At 34.9% G+C, this 20734-nt stretch overlaps 1 protein-coding gene across 23 annotated transcripts in view; it reads left to right on the forward strand.

Moving 5' to 3' along the window:
* BAZ2B (bromodomain adjacent to zinc finger domain 2B) overlaps positions 1 to 20734 on the forward strand; it is a 294178-nt gene that overhangs the window by 270842 nt on the left and 2602 nt on the right. For 18 of the 23 annotated variants that reach the window (XM_077883356.1, XM_077883357.1, XM_077883359.1 and 15 more), the window contains 9 exons: positions 926 to 1578; positions 1871 to 2144; positions 2327 to 2482; positions 3004 to 3164; positions 6261 to 6571; positions 6957 to 7092; positions 10669 to 10815; positions 17778 to 18043; positions 18301 to 18444. In XM_077883356.1, the coding sequence (XP_077739482.1) occupies positions 926 to 1578; positions 1871 to 2144; positions 2327 to 2482; positions 3004 to 3164; positions 6261 to 6571; positions 6957 to 7092; positions 10669 to 10815; positions 17778 to 18043; positions 18301 to 18444 (2248 nt within the window). The remainder of the gene's footprint in view (positions 1 to 925; positions 1579 to 1870; positions 2145 to 2326; positions 2483 to 3003; positions 3165 to 6260; positions 6572 to 6956; positions 7093 to 10668; positions 10816 to 17777; positions 18044 to 18300; positions 18445 to 20734) is intronic. The other 5 variants (XM_077883354.1, XM_077883362.1, XM_077883367.1 and 2 more) reach the window with 1 other exon arrangement.

Here is a 20734-nt window from a genome sequence, read left to right on the forward strand (position 1 = left end):
GGGATAGGGAAATAGATGATTTTGTGTACTTTTGGCATTAATGCATATTGATTTAGACTTTCTAGAGAGCAGTTGACAATTTATATTGCAAAAACTCTGAAAAGTACCTAACCTAACATTCAGTGAGGTTTTTTTCTCTAGAAATTTATCCTGAAATCAGAAAAGGTGTTTGTTTGTTTGTTTGTTTGTTTGTTTGTTTGTTTTATTCATGAGAGACACAGGAGAGAGAGGCAGAGGGAGAAGGAGGCTCCCCATGAGGAGCCTGATGTGGGACTCCATCCCAGGACTCCAGAATCATGACACCTGAGCCAAAGGCAGACACTCAACCCCTGAGCCACCCAGGTGCTCCCAGAAAAGAAGTTTTAAAGTCCAACAATACAGATACAAGATCATTCATCATTTACAGCACTGTTATAATAGTGAATAATTAATTAGGACCTATTAATAGTCATCAGCAGAAGACTGATTTTAAATTATGATATATTCCGTTGAATACTGCCATTAAAATGTATGGTGCAGTTATATATTTATTGATACATCAGGATGTTTACAGAGCATTACTCAGTAAAACATGTAGGTTAGAATATTATAATAGGATTTCCTTTCTTTTACTTTATAGGCTTATGTATATATGTGTATGCATAGAGAACTAGAAGAATTTATACAAAAATGTTAATAATTTTTGTTGTGTGTTAAGGCTTTTAATGTTTTAAAATTTTGTAATGATTAATTATAAAATTACATTAATTTTCCAAAGAGCAAACAAATCTAGCCTATAAAAAAGAAAAACATGGAGAATATTAATAATCTAGAAAAGTTTATTTATATATTTATGCATATAATTTGATAAATAGTAATAAAATACAATTAAAGTATAGGTTGGATCTGAGATAACTGATCTTCTTAATATTTTTCACTTTTGTAGGACTAGAAGAAATTGCAAAAGAAAGAGAAAAACTAAAAAAGGCAGAATGTATCCAGATCAAAGAAGAAATATTCGAGACTTCTGAAGATACTTTAAATTGTTCAAATCCAGATCATTGTGAGCAAAAGGAAGATCCTAAAGAAAAAGATAACACAAATCTGTTTCTTCAGAAACCTGGCTCTTTTTCAAAATTAAGCAAGCTTTTAGAAGTAGCTAAGATGCCTCCTGAGTCAGATGTGATGGCCCCCAAACCAAATAATAGTGCAAATGGATGTACATTGTCTTATCAAAACAGTGGAAAACATTCATTGGGCAGCATTCAATCAACAGCAACACAAAGCAACATGGAAAAGACAGATTCTAATAATCTGTTTAGTACTAGTTCAGGTAGTCCAGGGAAGTTCTACAGTCCTCTACCCAATGACCAGTTGTTAAAAACACTGACGGAAAAGAATAGACAGTGGTTCAGCCTTTTGCCAAGAACCCCTTGTGATGACACTTCACTTACCCATGCTGATGTATCTTCTGCTTCTGTAGTGACTCCTCAGTCTCAGCCACCATCCACGTCACCCTCGCCTGGCCCTGCTCCCCTTCTGGGATCATCTGCTCAGAATCCTGTTGGCCTCAATCCATTTGCTGTATCACCTCTTCAGGTTTGTACTGCTGATTGTAACTCATTCCTGTGTTGCTTTATTTAATCTTTGACCCCATGAAAATTCTCACTCCAGGGAATCAATCGGGTATTTGTATTATCCCTGCCACAGTTTGAAAACTGAAGAGTCACAATTGCTACTACCAAGCTTCATTACAACTATGAATTTCTAGTCTAAGGCAGAGGCTTCTTGAATTACCTTTTTTTGTTTTCAGAACTTAAAAAATAATTGTAAATGTTAAATGTTTTTCCCAACTTTTTAGATTGTTACGTTTTAAAATGTTTTTTTGTAGATGAAAAGTGGAGTATCTATGATGGGACTCCAGTTTTGTGGATGGCCCACAGGCGTGCTTACTTCTAATATTCCATTTACATCACCTTTACCTGGTCTGGGATCAGGGTTGGGATTATCTGAAGGAAATGGTAATTCATTTTTGACTCCCAACGTTGCTTCAAGTAAAAGTGAATCTCCAGTGCCACAGAATGAAAAAGTCTCTTCAACTCAACCTGCACCTGTTGAAGTAGCAAAACCAGTAGATTTTCCTAGTCCAAAACCTATTCCAGAAGGTAGGTACATTGAGATAGTTTTCAGCCACTTACTTTATTTCATTGTTAATAGAGTCCTATATTATAACTGAATCTCCGATAGTTATATACATAATTATAATTATAAATCTTTTGATTTGCATTGTGCCATTAATTCATATTCAGGATATTTGTAAGAGATGTACATATTTATCTTGACTTAGAAATGCAGTTTGGTTGGTGGAGAATCATTGATCCAGAGGACCTAAAAGCTTTGCTCAAAGTGCTACATCTCAGAGGAATCAGAGAAAAGGCATTACAGAAACAAATTCAGAAGCACTTGGATTATATTACTCAAGCCTGCATCAAGAATAAGGATGGTAGGTACCTAAAAGAGATTTCTGCTCTCTTGCTTATTTATGAAAATTAATTGTTTTCCATTAAAATGTATTTTAGTATGTCTTAATTTATTACTAACAGGCATTTTTTCTATTTTTCTCAAAAAATAGTAATTATTTACATTTCTCAAATTGGCATTACTTTCTTATAATTTTTTACAACTTTCAGACCTATTGTGTTGTTTCTTAAATAAGAATATTCCTACTTTTAAAACCCTGCATGATATAATGAACACTGGGTATTATATAAGACTGATGAATCACTGACCTCTACCTCTGAAACCAATAGTACATTGTATGTTAACTAATTGAATTTAAATTTTAAAAAAGAAAGGAATAAACCTTTTAGAACCCTGAAAAAAATTTTTTTAAAAAGTAAGCTTCCTACATATGCACAAGTGCATTTATATATATTAAGTTACATGCATGTTTTACCTCTGGAATTTTATTTACTTTCTGAAAGAAATCATTGGGGAATAAATTGGATTTCTTTTCAAATGTAGTTGCCATTATTGAATTAAATGAAAATGAAGAAAACCAGGTAACTCGAGATATTGTGGAGAACTGGTCAGTAGAAGAACAAGCAATGGAAATGGATTTGAGTATTCTTCAACAGGTGGAAGATCTAGAAAGGAGAGTTGCATCAGCAAGTTTACAAGTGAAGGTAAAATTAACTTGGAATAAAATCTGTTTTTAGGATAATGGAAGGTAACTAATATTTATTATCTGCCTGACATATGCCAGTTACTGTGTTAAATATTTTCATTTTATCTCATTTAATTCTCAAAATGATCCTGAATTAATTTTCCCCATCTTACAGGTAAGGAACAAGGCTCAAAGTAAGTAACCTGCCAGTGGTCTTACAATAAGTGGCTAAATGTGGGTTCAAACCAAGACTGTGTAACTCCAGAACCCATGTCTTTTTACTAAATGTTGCTGCCTCCTTAATGACAATCCAAACTATCATTTCTGGTATGCAGTTCTTTACCTCAAGCAGAATTTCAGTTTTACCCATGATGATAAAATGCTCTATTAAACTCCTACAACAGTGTTTCATGTAGGACCAAGAAGCACCTCTACACAAGCCATGTTGTATATCAGACTTTCACTCTGTATAACTTTAATTTAATTTGAATAATGTAAAATTGGAGAATAGAGACGTATATGAATATGTGGCATATTATGGTACACACACACTCGCACATAACATAACATTCTACATATCTATGTAAAGTTTTAATTTAGGTATTTATCTACTGGGCATTACCATTGTCACTATTAGCCTGGCTTCCAAGGGAAAGGCAAAAGAAAGGAAAGCTTTACCTTTGTGCAGGATTTTTTGGTTTTGTAAAGAGGAGTATGAAGGTCTTCTCAATTGACAATAAGGTGATATCTCTGAGAATAAATGGATTGATGGTGCATGAGACAGACACCTGAAAAGCTTTAAAAAATGTTGTTTCCATGTAATTTTATTTGATATTTCACATTTTATCCAGAATGAGAAACTTTTGCTATAATACTATCCTATCTAATAATTAAAATATTTCTTCAAAATTACTGTTATGCTAGCTTTTGGAAACTTTCAGAGATCTCCAAAAAATAACATTTTCCAGAGCTAATAAAATATCCCTTTCTTGCCACAAACGTAATTACCAACTTTAGGAAGTTTATCATTTGGTGAAACTATTGTGCCAGCCAACTATACAAATATTTTTCCTGGTACTCTAATACAATATAAAAATGCCTCATTTATCTGACATTCTCAACAAATGAACTCTTCTACACAAGTTAATTTTCTGGAGAAATGATAATTATTCAATTTAGTGCTAAAATTTTTTTAACATGTTTGTTGGATCGCTTATGTATTACACTGCCTTCTTAAATTGAGAATAAGGAGTTTGATTTAAATTATCTCGGTGACGTGCTATCTTTAGTATGAAGACCAATGATTAGATAATGATTCCCTCGGGAAATGTGAAGAAGTTTTGCTTCTATATTAAATGATCCTAGTGTGCTTTGCTTTTTAACCTATGTATGATATTGGCTTTCTATAGTCTGTTTTCTTTCATGGTCAGTTGTTACTACTTGCTGGTTTAAATTTGATTAGTTCTACTAGCCCTATTTCCCTCCATCTCCCCTCCCCCCCAATCTAATTTGCCAGTTCTGATTGGCTATGTTTTGGAAAAGCTCATCATCACATTTTTTCTAAGTTATATATAAAGTACTTTATATATGTGTGAAGCATTTTCCTGGAGGTATACTCAAATTTTGGTGCAATGACCTTATCACATTATTGGCTCTTAGATATTTTTAGCTGTGTTCTCAGTTAAGTGGAATTTTTTTAAGTGGTGTGTAGCATCTCTTTCAAACTGTAAGAATGAAGCCATTCAACCTGCATCTATGCATACTATTTATAATTTCCTACTTTCTAAATATAAATATTCTACTGAGTTAATGAGAAAGAATTGATCCCAATATACAAGACAAAATAATTATCACTAAAGAGATTTAATAAAAAGCATAATGTTCATTTTGTTTATTTACTCAGTGCCTATTCCATGTCAGGCAGTGCACATCACAAAATTGGATACAAGGTGGTTTCTGTCCTCAGAAAGCTTGTCAAATAATAGGGAGATAAGACATGTATACATTTCCGTAGAATCTACTGACTGATCACAGACAAGTACAGAGTCCTGCGTGAATTTTGAAAAATAATATATGTCTTCTGGTGGGGAGATATGAGAAAGATCAGGGAAGATTTCATGGAGAAGTCGAGAGGGAATTTGAGAAGATGACAAAGCTTCCAATGGTCAGAGAACAGGGAATACCATACTAGGAAAAGCAAACAGCATGAGTGGAGCACCAGGACCAGGAGGCTCAGAACGTATATGTGGAGTGGCAAGTCATGGAATGTGACTCCAGTGAAGGGTACATAAATGGGGAACATGTGAGAAAGAGTTAGATTGATGTACTCAAATGTTATGGTAAAAATACAGACTTTGTTAAATAGTAGGGAATCTTTGAAGGATTTAGGCCAGAGGATTGATATAAGCAAGCTAAGTTGTAAGATCATTTATTTATTCAATCAACATATATATATATATCGAGTGCCATCTGTTTGCCTTTACTCTGCTGGAGATAAAATGACTAACAGCAGACATGGCCCCTGCCCTCATGGAATTTAGAGGTAAAAAATGTTAATCAAATAATCATAGTACTATAAAATTGTGACTACCACAAGGCTATGGAGTACTATGTAGTTCTATGAAAGCCTGTAACAGGGAGACTTAACCTCCTAATAGGAGGTCAGGGAAGGATTCCTTGACATACAGACAAATAAAACAGTTTAGGCAAAACTCCTGTGGCTGAAGGAAAAATGGTAAGTACAGAAGAGTGATGGAAGAAGTGAGAATGAAAAAGAAGAGCAAAGTTCAAAGACTACCAAGAGTTTTCCATTTAAGTGGTCCCATGAAATTAATAAGTTTTTATTCTCAAGTCCTTCAGAATATTTTACTGATATTTCATTACACCTTTCATGAGATCAAAAGCTATTCAATTTTCTTCTTCAAACTTTTCTTACAACTGTTTCTTGTAATTTTCTGTTCTTGTCTCTACCTAGCATTAGGAAACACAAGATAAAAACTTTCAGTAAAGATCCTTGAGATCTGCTGGTGTCTGCTGCTGTATTTTAAGTACAGGTCATTCACACATCAGGAATCTTAAGAGGAAACCATAATAACATTATTCTCTTGATATATAGGGTTGGATGTGTCCAGAGCCTGCATCAGAAAGGGAGGACTTGGTATATTTTGAACATAAGTCATTTTCTAAATTGTGCAAGGAGCATGATGGAGAATTTACTGGCGAAGAAGAAAGCAGTGCACATGCTCTAGAACGGAAGAGTGACAACCCCCTAGATATAGCTGTAACCAGGCTGGCTGATTTGGAGCGGAACATAGAGAGAAGGTATCTGAAGAGCCCCTTAAGTACCACCATTCAGATCAAACTGGATAATGTGGGCACAGTTACTGTCCCTGCTCCTGCACCATCCATTAGTGGTGATGGTGACGGGTAGGTTATTGAGATTAACTTGAAAAATTATTGTGCTTCTTTGCTAATTGGAGCCTATTTTCTATTGCCTGTTATCTATGTATCTTCTTGTATGTCTGTGATCCATATGGATCATGCTATTTGCATGGTGCTTTGTAAAAACATTTTTTTTTGTTATGTGCGTTGATAATCCTGCAAAGTGATCTTACATTTACCTGGTTGTGACTAAGCTTTGAGGCACGTAGCCACAGTCTGTGCACTACATCAAATTTAGTTGCTTAAACCTTATTCTTATTGGCTGTTACGTGTTTTTGTCATTGCTTGGCTTTCAGTGTGATGATTGTTTCACATTCAGTAACCATAAATGTGGATATGACCTACTTAATTTTTCTATATTTCAATGCAGAATTGAAGAGGATATTGCTCCAGGGCTCAGGGTATGGAGAAGGGCATTATCAGAAGCTCGCAGTGCTGCACAGGTAGCTCTGTGCATTCAGCAGTTACAGAAATCAATAGCATGGGAAAAATCAATTATGAAAGTTGTAAGTGTTTTCATTTAAGAAATACTATAACTAATTTACTTTGTCCTGTTTTTCCCAACCTCTAAATCTTTCTTAATTGTACTTATTGTCAAAATAATGTATGCTTTACTTGACAGTTTAAGTCTTAAATACTGTATTAGTTTGATAATTTTCTCCTTATTTTGAGCTTTTTGAAGGAACCTACCAAATATGTTCTCTCTTATTTTTAAAAATCTTGATTCTCATTCCGTTGAATATTGTTTATAATTCTTACTGAAGTTGTTTTCTATTCTGTTCACATGATAGTTGTTAATCTAAATATTTTGAAGACCCTTTCAACTCTTGTAAACATTCCAGTTGCTAACATTATCTGCTACATTCACTGCATTCTTAAAATGTCTTATATTTCTACCAATTCTTTTTTTTTTTGTAATTCTAAGAAATACTAAGATAACTAAATGCAAAATAAGTAGGGAGCTTAGTTCGTGCACTTTCTATCATATATATGACAACGGATGTAGCTGACATGAAGAGTTAGTTCTTTTACTTTATCCTCTAACAATAAAAACTGGTTTTTCACCTTCTTTGCTCAAGCCCAAATAGTTAGCATCATGTAGTGGCCTCTACTTTGTACCAGGCACCAAATACCATATATTCAAAATAATAGCTATATTCCATATATCTTTCAGAGATACTCATTTTAAATCATGTTCATGTCCCTCTTGACTTATATATCAGATATATCCCATATTTATTATATGTGAACTTTTACGAATTACTTTGACATTTGCTTTTGAATTACAGATTAGCTGTAAAACCCAAACATTTGAGATTTGTTTTTATGAATGACTAAGAGAAAAATTCCTTTACTTAAAATAGTTACTCCCCAAAGAAAAGAAGTGATCCTTAAATAATTTAGCATTCTTTGCTCTATTTTAACCTCTAAGTTTAGACTACTCAAGGCCCTACTCATTCTTACAAACAAATTTGGTTGATATAAAATATCCATGGAATAATGAATCTACAGTTTTCACAAAATTCACCCTAAGTTTTAGAGCATGTTCCATTCATCTGGTAGCATTTTTACCAGGTAAAAAGAATTTTTCTTCTAAAACTTATTATTAAAACCAGATTTATTTATTTATTTATTTATTTATTTATTTATTTATTTATGAGAAACACAGAGAGAGAGAGAGAGAGAGAGAGAAAGAGGCAGAGACACAGGCAGAGTGAGAAGCAGGCTCCACGCAGGGAGCCCAGTGTGGGACTCCATCCCAGGTCTCCAGGATCAGGTCCTGGACTGAAGGCGGCGCTAAACTGCTGAGCCACCCAGGCTGCCCTAAAACCAGTTATAAAATCATCTTGGAGAAATATATTTGGTGAAACCTAGGGGTAATGATCAAAAGAGATTGAATTCTACATCGAAATAAAATTGGAGCAGTACTTTTTTCTCATGTACGCCAAAGTGTAGTCATCATGATGTGGTCAGTTTTGTTATGGCCGGTATATAGAAACCCAAAATTTGTACCAAAATCTGCCTTTTGTTTGCTGAAAGTATACTTACTTTCAGCAAACGAAAACTTTATTTCATTTTTGGCAAATTCATAAGCCTTTTTCATGCTATTAATATAGACTTACCTTTATTTAACTCCATCTCTTATGATCTTCATTTATTAATATTTAATAGTATATTATTTGCTATGAAACTATCTTGAAAAGAAGGCATAGTTTCATATTCAAAGATTTATGAGCAATTTTTAACCTTTAACTAGAAATGAATAGTCCTTAGAATAATTCTCATAACAAGTCCTAACAAAATGTTAAAGTATTCAGTACCTTTAGAAATACCCTCTTTGCTAGAGACAAGGCTTACCATCAAAAGAAGGAGCTGTCATAATTTGTGTCCAGGTAATTTCTCTGCCCACAGTATGCTTTATATTGTGGCTAACGTTAAGCATAGGCAACATCTATTTTATGCTGTACATTTCCTCTAACATACTATGAGCTGTTGCTGTGATTTTTCAAAAGTGTTATGAGCTTGATACCTGTCACCCTTTTTTAACAAGTATCAGAAATAATTTTATTTTTAAGTCATAAATGTGAGATGTCAGAGAGACTTTATAGTATTTTTAGTTATCTATTATAATAAATAGAATTTACTTAATATTCATGAATCTGATTTTTTACTTTGCTATAGGGATTTAATTATAGCCTTCCAAACGTTATTTCTCAATATTTTTACAATAGAAGTTGTAAAGATGTAATTTAAATGTGGAGGAGTTAAGGTATTTAGTGATGTGGTATTAGAAAAGGTCATAAAATAAATGCTTACTGTTGGAATGTTAAACTCTGCTGCTTTTGCTCTTAGTACACATGCCAATTTTAGTATTATGTATATTATATATACTTGATAGATACTTAAGCTGAATAGTGTGTATCTGCCATTTCGATAAGATTTTTAAGCTGTCATTGGTGTATATATTGAGTTATGTAAGACAATTTTAGTTTAGACTTCCCTAGATTAAGATTTAATGTTGTATTGAAAGTTTTAAAAAATTAAGTTTGAACAGTTAAGCCATTGTTTTTAAGAATATAAATATATAGCTTTAAATTAGCATAAATGATTTATAGTTTAAATGTTTTTATTTTTGAAATGATTACAAGACATTCTCTACTGTGACTAAGAGTATAAACTAATTGTCAAAACACAGTGTTAGTATTTACTATTTTTTAAAGTCGTCTTGACAGTTTTTCTTTTCTAACTTTGCTTCTTTCCCTTTGTGAAACTTATTATACAGACTATGTATGCATGGTGGGGGGATCTCCTTACAGATTTTGAAGTTCTTAATGATACTAGAAACTTTTTCACAGAGAAGAAATACTTTTGTTTTTAGTTCTACAAAATAAATCATGATCAATTAAATTCTTTGATTTAATTTGTTACCAATTTTTTTTTCTCCTTAGAAATCATTTTGTAGGATTCATTTTCTGCACTTGTGACACATGTTTGATTTGGGTTGAATTCCAAAGTTTCCTGGTTTGGACACATTTTTTAATCAATCACAAAAAGTAGATGGATAATTTAGCCAAAATATAAGGTCATCTTTTTATTATTATATATAATTTTGATACTAATACAAGTTTCCTGATTTTGATCTTAAAAATTTACTCTAACTCTTACTTATTTCTTTCTCAGGATATCATGAGGATGCTAAGATAAGCAAAAGATGAAATACATTAAAAAATTAAAACACCATGTATTAAAGCTATTCATTGCTTTATGTGCTCTAATGTCACGTTAATTATTTCATATGTTAATGTGTACATGCTTCTGAAGTGTGTGCAGGCATTCAACCTCTAGCTTTGTTCTCTGCAGTGTACTTGAAATGTGCATTTACCCCAACTGAACTGCTCACCCCGTCATGTGGTCCATATCTGTGTAATGAGAGATACATAGATTTGTATGGCTACTGTATATTTGTTAGCAAGCGGAATGTTTGTTACTAATAAAAATCAGGACTTACGGTGTGTTTACTATCCGAATAACGATTCTTCATGGCAGAGAGCTAATTTTAAATGATTTCTCATGTATTATAGTACTGCCAGATCTGTCGAAAGGGGGATAATGAAGAACTGCTTCTCCTTTGTGATGGCTGTGACAAAGGCTGTCACACATACTGCCATAGACCCAAGATTACCACTATACCAGATGGGGACTGGTTTTGTCCAGCTTGCATTGCTAAGGTGAGACTGATCTAACACTAAATGTTTTAATTGCCCAGTGAAAATGCAGAGTTGTGTGGGGATTTTTTCAAGATACAATTCATAGGCCATAAAAATCACCTTTTTAAAGTGTACAACTCAGTGGTTGCACAGTAGTCACAAAGCTGTACAACTATCACCACCATTTAATTCTATAGCACTTTTCATGACCCCAACAAAGAGTCTCTGTGCCCAATATAAGCCACTCCCTGTTCCCCCTGTCTCCCCTTGCCTTTGGCAACCATTAGTCTACTTTCTATCTCCATGGATTTGCCTATTCTGGCCATTACATACAAATGGAATCATACACTATACTGCCTTTTGTACCTGACTTCTTTCACTTAGCACAATGTTTTCAGGTTCATTCACATTCCAGCATGTATTAGTACTTCCTTTTTATAGTCCAGTGATATTCCATTATTTGGATGTACCACATTTTGTTTATCCATTCTTCAGTTGATAGACATTTGGGTTGTTTCCATATTTTGGCTATTATGAATAATATGAATACTTCTGTGAAACATTCATACACAAGTTTTTATATGAATAGGTGTCTCTACTTCTTTTGGGTATATACCTAGGACTTAAATTGCTCGGAGAGATGGCAATAGGATATATGTATTTTAGGTCACTTTCTGGTCACACTTAAATTAGAAACCTGTGGACACTCATATTGATTGATTAAAGAGAAGCAATATGATAATAGAAAGTAAGGAGTAGGAAGTGTGAAAGTGTCAGTAGGTATTGAGGGCCAGAGTCTGTTAGGTGTTCCCTAACTCAGTCACTCCCTTCCATGCTTAATGTCTTGGCCAATAATTACCATTAATCATTACCAGTAACTGCCACGTCTCCACAAACTAAATTCCAAACATCCATCTATTTACTGCCTCCTTTCTTTTCAGTCTAGCCTCTTTCACGCTCTAACTCCAATTCTCTGACCTCTAATCCATTTATCTGAACACCTTCTCACTGTCCCTCTACCCCTTCATGTCCTTTCTTTCTTTTCTCCTAACCTCACTTGTAATGTGTCAGCATTTCATTATCATAATCATGCATCCACCTTTATCCCTTATCCTCTGTTCTTGACTTCTCAACACCTATACTTTTATATCTAACTGTGGTTGGAGAAAACACCCAGCCCTTTAAATTTGAGGTATTAAGAGGACCTTTAATGGTGCCTGATGATTTATCTCCAACTCTGTCTCCTCCATCCTTATTCTCAGCTGATGACCTTACTCCCATTTCCCTGTGAAAATAGAAGCCACCAGAAGAAAATATTACAAGAATTTGCCACCACATCCACTATCCTTCCTGTGTCTGTGCTCACATACTCTACCTTCTCTCCTGTTGGCATGAATTGCTAGTGGCTCTGACAAACTCAGTTTCCCCTACTTGTGACTCACAACCCACCCCCTCTTACCTTTTTAGGAGTCTGATTCCAACAGTTCTTCTTCTCCTGCACCATCAGTGTCTCCTCCTCCCCTGAGTCCTTCTTGTCAACCCACTAACATGCTACTATTCCTTCCATCTTGAGAGAACTAAACAAAAACCATCTTCTGGGCTCACTTCTTTCTTGATTCACTTCCCCTATTTCTCCCCTTCCCGTTACAGAAGAACTCATGGAAAGTTTTCTGTTTTGGTTCTCTGATTTTTCTCTTCCAAATCACTCTTGAATTTACTCCAGTCAGATTTTCACCTCCATAGCTTCTCCAAAATTGCTCTTATCATAATCACAAATGACTTCCACATTGCTTAATTCAGTGATCTGTGCGTAGGCCTCATCTAACCTAGTAGGTATATTTGATACAGTGGAGCATTCTGTCTCCTTGAAATCCTGTTTCAGAACACCTGGGTAGCTCAGTCATTGAGCATCTGCCTTTGGCTCTGGTCGTGATCCTGGGGTCCTGGGATCAAGTTCCGCATCGGGCTCCCCCAAGGGAGCCTGCTTCTCCCTCTGCCTGTGTCTCTGCCTTGTTCTGTGTGTCTCTCATGAATAAATAAAATCTTAAAAAAAGAAAGAAAGAAACTGTTTCTACTTGACTTCCAGGATACCATACTTACCTGGCTGGCCTTCTGCCTTTGCTCTTTTTCAGTCTTTTTGCTGGTTATTCTTACCTCCCCAATCTCTAACATTGGAGCACTTTCTTAGCTTCAGAGTTATCTGTAAGATGGGATAGTATCTAATTTGTAGAGAGGTTTTTTTTAAGATTTTATTTATTTATTTATTTGAGAGAGAGAAGGAGAGAGGACACGGGCGCACATGCATGCAGGCGTAGGGACCAAAGGAGAGGGAAAGCAGGCTCCTGGCTGAGCACAGAGCCCAGCACATTGCTCGATCCCAGGACCCCGAGATCATGACCTCAGCTGAAATCAAAACTCAAAAGCTCAACTGACTGAGCCACCCAGGTACCCCTAATTTGTAAAGATTTTTAAAGATCAAATATGGTCAGGTATATGAGAGTTTTTATGACTTTAGAGTTCTGTGATATGTATATTAATGCTTTATTATATATGTGATTTTTATTATTTACATTCTATTTTTATAATATATTTATTTTTTTTTTTTTTTAATTTTTATTTATTTATGATAGTCACAGAGAGAGAGAGAGGTGCAGAGACAGGCAGAGGGAGAAGCAGGTTCCATGCACCGGGAGCCCGACATGGGATTCGATCCCGGGTCTCCAGGATCGCGCCCTGGGCCAAAGGCAGGCGCCAAACCGCTGCGCCACCCAGGGATCCCTTATAATATATTTATATTTACAAGATAGCAGAGGGTCCCACATGGCATTATATTCACTAATAATTTTTAATTTTTCATTACTTATTTTGTCATATCTAGTTAAGTATAATTCAGTAGTAATTTTCACTTATTGTACATAAATTATCTTTTAGCTTAACTGTCAAGTTATAGAAATTTCCTCCAATGCTTTATGAATTAGTAACAAATTGGTATGTTGATTCTTGAATTATCATCTGGTAGACTATAGCAGGTTTTGTTTTCAGTAAATTTGCTCAAGTTAAGATTCTGCCTATCAGTCATTCAAGGAGTGGACCAGAAGATGTAAGATCTCTGATCTAATCCAAGTGCTTCTATGTGATGCAGATTTCTAAGCCTCTGCCCTCTTTGTTTTTTAAATGTAGTGAATTAGATGTAGCATTTCTTATAACAATAAGAAATATTAAACGTTTGATTTTGGTATATAAAGATTTTTAAAGTTGATGTTTTTAAACTATCTTTCCAGTTAAATCAGTTTTTATAATATCTTGTTCTCAAATGGTTATTTATGCATATAGCATTGTGATTAAGTATTTTTACTCTGTGTATATGTATGTGCATGCCAATATATATATACATATACTTTATTATATTTATATATATTTATTAAATTTATAGATTTATTTGTTTTATATATATCTCACAGGATCATAAACTCAAAAGGACATGTATGTATGCGTGTGCATATATATATATGCATATATATATGCACACGCATACATATTTATACATACTCTCACACACACACACACACACACTTGAGGTTTCAAACTCCAATACCTACAAAAGCCAGGCAAATGACACAAAAAGAGTTGAGACTGTAGCAAAATGGAAAGTCATGCCCCAATCTAAATACAGCATCATTACTCAGCTCTAGTCAGTTGTTGTCATGTAGACATGTGGGCCCAATGTTCCAGGATCTACCAGTATTTCAGGATTATAGATTTTTATGGGTATCTGCCCAAATGTTTAATGTTGGCAACAAACTTAGAATTTTTACAAGCATTATATGAGCCAAACAGCAACATGTTCTGTGGGCTGTTTACCCCTGTGAGCCACCAGGTCACATACTTCTGATATGTAAATATACAAACAACAGAAATGTGCATCTGTATGTGTAATCTGATAGGTTCTGCTTTAGATGTACTGAAGTTCCTCTTTGAATTTGGGTTCTGACAAGATGGAGAAAAAGGGTAGGGAGTGGGGCATCTCTGTCCCAGAACAAAGTAATTCAGGTAACAGAGTAACTGTATAAAAGCTTGCTTTTAAAAGAATGTGTATGTGGGGGCATCTAGCTGGCTCAGTCAGTGGAGCATGTGACTCTTGATCTCGAGGTTGTGAGTTCAAGTGCCACAACGGGTGTAGAGATTTCCTAAAAAATAAAAGTCTCTAAAAATAAGTATGGGTATGTGTACATGTAATGAGGCAAGCTGATAAACATTAGTTAGTAAATATATAAACGTCATCATCTTTTTGAAACACGAAATTCTTTTGATTCTGAAAAATTTCATGTTCTTATGAGTTTGTTAGAAAATGATCCCAAGTAACAATTTAGTTCACATAAGGAACTAGAAGTTTTGGCCCCTTATTCATGAAATTTTGTTCTTTTTAAGTAACATAATTCTTCAGTCTAACCTAATCTTCATAAATGGGCTTTTTCTTAATTAAGCATTCTCTTTCTCTTATGACTTGAGCTAGAAGCTTAGTATAATACGAAAACTCAGAATATCAGATATTAGTGAATAAAAATAAACTAAATGGAAAAGAAACTTAGTAAGACATTTTAATTATTTTTTTAAAAGATCTTATTTATTCATGAGAGACACAGAGAGAGAGAGAGAGACAGAGGCAAAGACACAGGCAGAGGGAGAAGCAGGCTCCATGCAAGGAACCCGATGTGGGACTTGATCCTGGGTCTCCAGGATCACACCCTGAGCTGCAGGTGGCACCAAACCGCTGCGCCACCCGGGCTGCCCCATTTTAATTATTTTAATTAGTGACAAGAGATAGTGGTTCTTTGATATGATATGAGGAAGGCATCACATTTATAGTGTGACTTATTTCGGGCAATTAAAATATCTCCTCAACTATACTTGTAACATCCCAATAAAGAGCCAAATAATTTTAATTGCTTATAGGCAATTATTTAAAAGTATTACTAGAAAAGTTTATGAAATCCTCAAAGAAATTAATATGAAATACTCCAAAGAAACGTTTTTAGCCAAATCTATTTCAAGAATATAGCCAACTTTAGATTGTATCTGGACCAAATATCTGACTCTGTGATCTAAGATTTTTTAACAGTGTGCTTAAGAGAAGAGATAATTTTTTTTTGAAAGATGTATTTATTTACTTTAGAGAGAGAGCATGAGCCCATGTGCACATGGGAGGAGGGGCAGAGAGAGTCCTAAGCAGACTCCACATTGAGGGCACAGCCTGACATGGACCCCAAAGCAGGGCTGGATCTCAAGGACCCTGAGACCATGACCACAGCTGAAACCAAGAGTCAGGAGCTCAACCAACTGCACCCCAAGAAGAAATTGTTTTTTATTCTTATTTTTTGTTTTTAAAGATTTTATTTATTTTTTCATGAGAGACACAGAGAGAGAGAGGCAGAGACATAGGCAGAGGGAGAAGCAGGCTCCACATAGGGAACCCAATGTGGGACTTGATCCCCGGACTCCAGGATCATGCCCTGAGCCGAAGGCAGATGCTCAACCACTGAGCCACCCAGGTGTCCCAAGAAATGGTTTTAAAAGAGGGTTAGCACTATTCTGGAAAATCAAAACTAAAACTTTCATTACCAGTGACTGCATATCTCTCCTCCCTGATCTATTGTATTTAACATTTAACTCTCAAAATACGGACTTATTTCCCTATTTCTAAATGGGGGTGGGGGAGCTCATTGTGATATCAGTGTGCTGTCTGCAAGTTCTACGTACATTGGGTAAGGCTACACTGAGATTTTTTTTTTTTTTTATGTACCTTTAGAGTTAGAATGACCTTACCAGTTGTGTGGCTTATCTTTCTTATTTTACAGATGAGAAAACAAGGCCTCATGGGTATTTTTTGGTATAAATTCCATAGCTGGTTACTGACAGAGCCATGGCTAGAATTCATATCCTTAACTATGATCTCTCTTATACTGTGTCTTTATTGTTTTTCTCAAAAGCAGACATCTATTTTTCTCTCTCTGATTTTTCACCATTGCTTTGTTCACACCTGGGAACCACAATTTAGAACTCTCTTTTTATAGCAAATGCTTTTTCTCTTAACAAAAACAAACAAATAAATTTCCAGTAGATTTAATCACTTATAAAGGACTTCTTTATTTGATGACTTTTATATTTTGTGAGCTAGTACATGTTTTCATGTTTTGGCCTAGCTTTTTATTTTTAAAAAGATTTTATTTATTCATGAAAGGCACAGAAAGAGAGGCAGAGACATAGGCAGAGGGAGAAGCAGGCTACCTGCAGGGAGCCCAATGTGGAACTTGATCCCAGGACCCTGGGATCATGACCCAAACCAAAGGCAGATGCTCAACCACTGGGCCACCCAGATGCCCCTGGCCTAGCTTTTCACTTACCTTTTCAACTATCTTATTAATAAGCTCTCTGTTTTAACTTTCACTTTTCTTAATTGTGTTCTAAAAGATAGTTCTTTTTACCTTTAAACTCATTTGGTTAGTGACCTAGATTAAAGGAATACTGCAAAATTCTGTAGTGCCAAAGGTAAATTAGCATGAGATCAGTAGCTTCAAGTTTTAGGAGTTCTTTTTTTTTTTTAAGATTTTATTTTTTTATCCATGAGAGATACAGAAAGAGAGGCAGAGATACAGGCAGAGGGAGAAGCAGGCTCCATGCAGGGATCCCCATGTGGGACTCAATCCCAGGAATCTGGGATCATATAGAACAAAAGGCAGATGCTCAACTGCTAAGTCACCCAGGCGTCCCAAGTTTTAGGAGTTCTTAAGATAGATTTTTCATGCTGTATTAGATTTTAACCTATGTTATGGGAGAACAAATTCATAGATATCTCTTAAAAATAAAACAACCTGTAAATCAGAGATAATATTCTTTGTCCTGTCAGACTTTCATAATTTAAAATAAATGAAGGTCTGTAGACGGTTATTTTCTTATAAAACTCATTTACTTTTTTTTTAATTAAGGCAAGTGGTCAAACTTTAAAAATCAAAAAACTTCAAGTCAAAGGAAAAAAGACCAATGAGTCAAAGAAAGGCAAGAAAGTAACTTTAACAGGGGATACTGAAGATGAGGACTCTGCATCTACAAATAGCTCACTAAAAAGAGGAAACAAAGACCTGAAAAAAAGAAAAATGGAAGAAAACACTTCTGTTAACTTGTCAAAACAGGAAAGTTTTACTTCTGTTAAGAAACCTAAAAGAGATGACTCCAAAGACCTCGCTCTTTGCAGGTATTATTTCAGTTTACACATACAATATACTTACAACATTTCATTTGTTTAGAAACTTTCTACACTATTAAACGTTACTTTTTGACAATTTACATAAATAGGAAAATGTAAACTCTATGGTATAAATAAATGTATTTCATCCTTTTAAATTAATTTGTATTGTTTCTACTTACAAAGAGATTATAAAAACTACGTTTTTAATAAAAATGGATAATTCTAAAACACAGATACTGATTTCAAACATTATTTTTTTTTAGTATGATCCTTACTGAAATGGAAACTCATGAGGATGCATGGCCTTTTCTACTTCCTGTAAACTTGAAACTTGTTCCTGGTTATAAGAAAGTTATTAAGAAGCCTATGGATTTTTCCACAATTAGAGAGAAATTAAGTAGTGGACAGTAAGTAAATCATTTCAGTTCAGTACTTATTGAATGCTTAATATGTTTTGGGTACTCTTCTAGTGACCCAAAAATATATTAATTAAAGGGCCTGCCTTTGGAGAGGCTGTGTGTGTGTGTGTGTGTGTGTGTGTTTACGGTAGTATGGTATGGAAGACAAGTCCACTAAAATTGTTTAGATAATTAAAAAGCAGTGTGATAAAGCTGCTTTTGACATTGGAAGGCCACCAAACCCAGCCTGAGAGGTAAAGAAAAGTAACAGGGAAGCGCCCCAAAGTAAGTAAATAACAAGTTGGAGGTTGTATTGTACATCAATGGAATATTGATAATATCTCATGTGGATTTAACAAAGATTGACTAATATTTCCAGATCATCACAATGTAGAGATAAAAGTTCATTGGAAATTTTAAATATTAAACGTTGTATTATATGTTGTTGGAGAATATGAAAAATGTATTTATTAAATGTGGAAGAAAACTCTTTGTGATCCTACCTGAAGAGTAAAGTGACTTCCTGGCCACAGTTAATATTTGTTAGATCACCTCAAGCTCCCCAGAGTAGCAGTTCTTAATGGAATTTGTTTGGTTCTGAACATTGGCGCATTTTGGAGCCCGAAAAATAAGGCTGTTCACTTGCAAAATAAGCCCACACAAAAGCATTCCTCATTTGAATGGCGGGGAGCTGAGCTGTATATGTTCCCTTCTCCATTCTCTGCTCCCCTTATTCCTTGTGGTTTAGCTTAAAGTACCCTGTGACCGTAATTTTTTGTGACCGGCAAAGACACAAAAAATATGGAGAAAGAAGGAGTTTTACATTGAAAGAATAACTATGAAATAAATTCTAGTTACATTATTATTGTTGCTATTATGATTACCATTATAATTCAGTATGTTATTTAGCTCCTCCTGGGTGTTCTTTTGGTGAAAATCACTGTGCTCCATAATTTACATTCAGTTTGTAAGAGTTAAATAGAATTTAACTCATAATGATCACTGTTCTTCTCACATCATATCAAAGATTTGAGAAACTGGGCAGCCCCGGTGGCTTAGCGGTTTAGCACTGCCTTCAGCCCAGGGCGTGATCCTAGAGACCCAGGATCAAGTCCCCACGCAGGGAGCCCTACGTGGGACCTGCTTCTCCTTCTGCCTCTCTCTCTCTCTCTCTCTCTCTGTCTCTCTCTGTCTCTGTCTCTAATAAATAAATAAATAATCTTTAAAAAAATTAAAAAAAAAAAGATTTGAGAAACTGACCAAATGACCTATTTCTTTCTTTGGAGCCTGAAATATCAGTTTTTCAAAAGATTATGTCTGTTTTGTTTTGCTTTTTTTTTTTTTTTTTTTTTAATTATAGAAGGGACCTACCCAAACTCAGAAAACATTTAGAACCATTAAAAGTACTGGTTCTAATGTGAACCAAAAAGCAATAGCTGCTGTCTAGATATGAACTAGTTCTTTTGCTTTTGCTTTTTTTTTCTATCAAAACAAACATGTTTAAGTGGGTAGCATAATGCTTTATTATCAACATGGCCTGGACAAAGACTTACACAGAAAGGCTTTACTTGTTCCTGGATGGGATATGAACCTAACCTCAGAATCCCCAAGATAAACACTAACACAGAGCTTAGACGTTACCAAACATTGGCATTCCCTTTTGAGAATGAGTCCCAGTGAATGGTGGAAGTCACAGCGAAGCAGCAGAGAGAGGGAAGCAGTTCTATATGATCTTGTTTGTGGTGCCAATTCTGTGGGAAGCAAAACTTAGTCGATTCGAGCTCATCGCACTTCAAGTTGTTTGATTAAACCCAAACTAATAAGTTGGAACCAAAACTCATAAACAATATTTCAAATGTTTAAACTAGAAATTTATAGAATAGAGGGGAGGAAGTACTTACTTTAATGAATCTTTCTGGGTCCCATCAACTGTGGGAATAGTATTTGTTTCACCTGGAATTCTGTCCTGGATTCTAGTCTCCCCAGCATTAGTCATTAACCTTTTCTTATAAGAAGGAACAGTCTAAAAAGAAATATTTCTCAAAGTAACTTTTAAATATTTTATAAAAATTATTCCCACACATGTTATATGATTCCATTTATATTAAACTTTCAGAATAGGCAAATCCATAGAGAATGATAGATGGATTGGTGGTTGCCAGGGATGGAACAAGGAAGAATGGGGAGCAACAGCTTAATGGATACAGGGTTTCCTTTTGGGGCAATGGCAGTGTTTTGCCAAGTAGACAGAGGTTGGTAATAGTAAATACTATGAAAGCACTAAATGCCACTGAATTGT

The sequence above is a fragment of the Canis aureus genome, chromosome 34, assembly GCF_053574225.1.
Source record: "Canis aureus isolate CA01 chromosome 34, VMU_Caureus_v.1.0, whole genome shotgun sequence".
In the NCBI taxonomy this organism is placed as follows: Eukaryota; Metazoa; Chordata; class Mammalia; order Carnivora; family Canidae; genus Canis; species Canis aureus.